The sequence below is a fragment of the Sesamum indicum genome, linkage group LG16, assembly GCF_000512975.1.
Source record: "Sesamum indicum cultivar Zhongzhi No. 13 linkage group LG16, S_indicum_v1.0, whole genome shotgun sequence".
Classification (NCBI taxonomy): Eukaryota; Viridiplantae; Streptophyta; class Magnoliopsida; order Lamiales; family Pedaliaceae; genus Sesamum; species Sesamum indicum.
Genome location: NC_026160.1, coordinates 1,676,535 through 1,681,608, shown reverse-complemented (window position 1 = coordinate 1,681,608; position 5,074 = coordinate 1,676,535). Strand labels below are relative to the sequence as shown.

Sequence of the window (5,074 nt, the reverse complement as noted above, 5' to 3'; positions counted from 1 at the left end):
GAAATATACAATTGGTAATCTGCTAGAAATCTTCACGTACAACCTGTTCGTTTGATGGCCTTTTACAGGCTCCTTTTTTGATCCCCCAGTTGATGGCCTTTCACAGGCTCCCTACTCGATCCCTCGGTTGATGGCCTTTCACAGGCTCCTTGTTCGATCCCTCGGTTGATGGCCTTTCACAGGCTCCCTGCTCGATCCCTCAGTTGATGGCCTTTCACAGGCTCCTTGTTTCAAGCATAGAACTTCTTCAAATTCTGTATGTTCCACGGGCGTGGTAAATCGCGACCCTGCATGTCTTGTAATCTATATGTGCCTTCCTTTCTGATCTCGACCACCTTGTAGGGGCCCTCCCATGGCGGCTCTAGCTTTCCCACATGTTTTGACGCCTCCACTTTCTTCAGCACGAGGTCTCCCACCTGCAATTGGCGGGGTCGAATTCTGCGATTGTGGCTCTTCATCATTAAGCCCTTGTGATGTAAAATTCGGGCATATGCAGCCTCCCTCTTCTCTTCGATGACGGTGAGGTCGAAACTTCGTTCGGTTCGGTTCGTCTCGGGTTCGTACTGCATGACTCTTTGCGATTCCTCCCCGATTTCAGCTGGAATGATGGCTTCGGTCCCATACACTAGGCAGAAAGGGGTCTCGCCTGTGGCGGTTCGTGGTGTTGTGCGGTAAGCCCACAGGACCCCGGGCAGTTCGTCAACCCACGATCCCTTGCTCTCGAGGCGCGTCTTCAAGTGTTGCAAGATCGTCCGGTTCGTCACCTCGGTCTGTCCGTTCGCCTGAGGGTTCGCAACTGCCGTGAAGTGTTGTGCGATCTTTAGCTCCTTGCACCATTCCATGATCTTCCTGCCCTGGAACTGCGTGCCGTTATCAGATATTAGTATCCGGGGTATACCAAATCTACATATGATGTTCTTCCAGATAAAGTTGATGACTTCACTCTTCGATATTTTGGCTACTGCTTCCGCTTCGACCCACTTGGAGAAATATTCGACCGCTACAATGATGAATTTCTGCTGGGCTTGCGCGGGCGGAAAAGGTCCTACAATGTCAATTCCCCACTGATCGAACGGGCATGCTATCTTGATTGGTTCCATCGGGGTCGCGGGCTGATGTATCAAGGAAGCGTATTTCTGGCAGCTCTCGCATTTTCTCACCAAGTTCTTGGAATCTTTGACTAGGGTGGGCCAGAAATACCCCTGTCGCATCACTTTCTGAGCTAGCGATCTCGCTACTGAATGATTGCCGCAGCTTCCTTCGTGTATTTCGCGCATCACGTACGAGGCTCTTTCTTCATCCAAACATTTCAGGAGAGGGCCGTCCACTGTTTGTTTGTAGAGCTGACCATCTAACAACGTGAATCGGGCGGCTCGAAATTTGACTCTTTTCGCCGCTATCGGATCGCTAGGCAGGGTACCCTCCTCGAGATACCTTATGATTTCGTCCATCCACGATCCCGCCTCTAAGACGACCTGGACTTCTGTTCTACTCGCGAGGGCCGACTGCTCGCGTATTAAGGCTGTGATTTTGCGATCTCGAATTCCATCCATCGCAGCTCCAAACTTTGACAGGGCGTCCGCTTTGTCGTTCTCTATTCGGGGAACTTGCAGGATGGAGCATCTACTGAATTTTCCCATCAATCGATGCACGGTCTCTTTATACTGTGTCATTGTTCTCTCTCTCGTCTCGTACGCTCCTTCGATCTGCATAGCAATCAACTGCGAGTCGGTAAAAACTTCCAGATCTCGAGCGCCTGCCTCATATGCGAGCTCTAATCCCAAAACCAGCGCCTCATATTCCGCCTCATTATTTGTCACTGGGAATGATAGGCGAGCTGCGACTTCTATCTCGACTCCCTTGGGTCCTTGGATCAGTACGCCTGCTCCTCCATTCTTCGCGTTAGAAGACCCATCAACATGCAACATCCATTTCGAATAGGTGTGATCGGAGGCTTCGGGTTCCTTCGGGTCGTCGGACAACTCTGTGATAAAATCGGCGAGCACCTGTGCCTTCTGGGCTGTCCTGGGTTGGTACTCAATATCATGTTGCCCCAATTCGATCGCCCACTTGATTAATCTTCCGGAGGCTTCCGGCCGCGACATCACATGCTTAAGGGGGTGGTTCGTCAGCACCACCACTTTGTGTGACTGAAAATATGGTCGTAGTTTTCGGGCGGTCACCACTAATGCAAGGGCGAGTTTTTCCATCTCTGAATATCGCGATTCTGCCCCCTGGAGCATTTTACTGACATAGTAGACTGGATTTTGACTGTTAGCTTCCTCTCTCACCAACACGGAGCTGACCGCGTTCTCGGACACTCCAAGATACAAAAATAATGTTTCCCCTTCTTTAGGATTTGCAAGCAACGGAGGCTTAGTGAGATACTCCTTTAGTTCCTGCAAGGCCTGCTCGCATTCTGGGGTCCACGCGAAACTCTTGGGTTTCCTCAAGGCTTTGAAAAATGGTAAGCTTCTGTCTGCCGATCGCGATATGAACCTGCTTAAAGATGCGATCTTTCCCGTAAGCTTCTGCATCTCCTTGATCGAACTCGGCGATCTCAGGCCCATAATGGCTTGGATCTTTTCTGGGTTCGCCTCTATTCCTCGTTCACTGATCATATACCCCAGAAACTTCCCCCGGTCACACCGAAAGTACACTTGTCCGGATTGAGCTTCATCCCGTGCGACCTCATTATGTCGAACGCCTGAGAGAGATCTTCCAAGTGATCCTGCGACCTCCTGCTCTTCACTAACATGTCATCCACATATACCTCTATGGTCTTCCCCAAGAGATCTCCGAACATTTGATTTACTAGCCGCTGGTATGTGGCGCCTGCGTTTTTCAACCCGAATGGCATCATGTTGTAGCAATAGATCCCTTTCTCTGTAACAAACGAGGTCTTGTCCCGGACATCTTTCACCATGTGGATTTGATGGTACCCTTGGTAGGCGTCCATCATCGAGAACATCTCAAACCCGGCTGTGGAGTCGACCATCAAGTTGATTCTTGGCAAGGGATACGGATCCTTCGGGCAAGCTTTGTTCAAATCCGTGAAGTCAACGCACATACGCCATTTTCCTGAGGATTTTGGAACTAACACGACGTTTGAGAGCCAATCGGTGTATTGGATCTCGGATATGTATCCGGCTCTTAACAGTTTTTCAACCTCTTGTCTGATTATCGCGTTCTAGTCGTTTCCGAATGACCTCTTCTTCTGCTGTACCGGTCGAACTTTCGGGTCGACGTTGAGGCGGTGAACGATAACTCCGGGATCGATCCCAGTGAAGTCCGAGGGGCTCCATGTGAATACGTCGACATTTTTCTTCAAAAATTCTATCATAGCCAACTCCCCGTCCATGTTCGCCCCTATCCGGGTAGTTTTGTCAGGCTCATTTGGGACCAGTTGCACCTTTTTGTGCTCGCCACTTGGCTTCATATGCTCTGCCTCGTATGGTCGGGGTTCTGCGTCCTCCCTGACTTTCTGCTTTTTCGACCTCGGCTCCCCCTTTATAGACAGGTTGTAGCATTTTCGAGCCTCCTTATGGTCGCACGATACTTCCCCGATCCCATACTCAGTAGGGAATTTCATCTTCATGTGGTACGTGGAGATGACCGCTCGGAATGAGTTCAGTCCCGGCCGACCCAATATGACGTTGTACGTGAAAGGAGTATCCACCACCAGGAATTTGACCATCAAAGTTTTCCTTTTTGGCTCCTCTCCCATGGACACTGGCAGCTCAATCGTTCCCAATGAGGCCACTTCACTTCCCCCGAAACCGACTAACGGGGTTTTCACGGGTTCGAGCCTCGCGTTCTCCAGCCCCATCCGATCCATCACATTTTTGAAGATGATGTCCGCTGAGCTCCCGCTATCAATCAACACTTTGTGGACGGTGAAGTTCGCGATATCTAGCTTGACGACCATGGGTTCGTTCTGTTCTCCACCCCCCTCCAATCTGTCCGAGCTGTTGAATGAGATAGCTTCTTCGTTCTCAACCTTCAGCACGAATTCCTTTTCTCGAACCGAGCCGGCCGCTCGAGCGCATCTCTTTCGGAGCGTTATTCCCGCCCATCGGGGCCCTATCGGTTTTTGATGGATCTGGATTTCTGTCGCAATCACGGCTTCTCGATCAGCTCCTCCCTTCCCCACCGATTTTACAATTTGGTGGCACGCGATCTCGGAAATGCCCCTGCCTGACGAGCCTTTCGATCTCATCCTTCAGCTGATAGCATTCCTCTGTATTGTGTCCCCTCTCCCGGTGGAAACGGCAGTATTTGTTAGAAGTTTTCTTGGAGGGGGTGTACCTCGTGTGTCTTGGCCACTTCATCACATCGGCATTCTCTACCATCAGCAGGGCCTTCTCTCGAGACATGGCTAGAGGAGTATAATTGTGGTATTTTGGAATGTACTTGGGTTCCTTCCGTTTCTCTGTCTTAGGTTTGTTATTTCCTCCTCCCCTGCCCTCTTGAGGTCGCCTGGGGATGTACTCCCGCTCCCTTCGTTCTGAGTCCTTCATCGCGTTCATCTCCTCTTCGTCGATATATTTCTGTGCTAGTGCCATCAATTGTTCAACGTCGACAGGCGGGTCGCGTGCGAGGGCAGATGCGAAAGAGCCTTTCCTGAGCCCGTGAATGAGGATGCTCACGAGCATGTCAATCCTTAGCTCTTGCACCTCCAGGGTTTCGTTGTTAAATCGGCCCATGAAATTTTTCAAAGTTTCATCCTCTCTCTGCCGAATGTTAAATAGATGTGTAGCGGACCTCTTTTGTTTCTTCTTGCTCGCAAAATGGAAGTTGAATTTTTGTACGAGCTGTTCGTAGGATTCGATGCTTCCTCGGGGCAGGTTTGTGAACCACTCTTGAGCTTTCCCCGTGAGTGTGGTCGCAAACAGTTTTGCCATTATCGGGGCTGATTGTCCGTAAAGGTTTATCACCATTTCGAAGGCGGCCACATGCTCCTGGGAGTCTCTCATCCCATCATACCTCCTTAGATCGGGTACCCTGAACCCCGGCTCGACTGTTTGAATGAGGATGTCGTTACAGAAAGGGGAGTTCTTGTTCTGGGAGACGA

The 5,074-nt window shown here is 50.5% G+C and overlaps 1 protein-coding gene across 1 annotated transcript; it reads right to left on the bottom strand.

Annotated features, from left to right (window-relative positions):
- On the bottom strand, positions 231-2,621 carry LOC105178616. The gene has a single exon (XM_011102126.1). The coding sequence runs from the start codon at positions 2,619-2,621 to the stop codon at positions 231-233; it is 2,391 nt and encodes a 796-aa protein (XP_011100428.1).

Excerpts from the sequence above, each read along its gene's own strand:
- LOC105178616 (XM_011102126.1), bottom strand. The coding sequence starts at position 2,621 with ATGATCAGTGAACGAGGAATAGAGGCGAACCCAGAAAAGATCCAAGCC.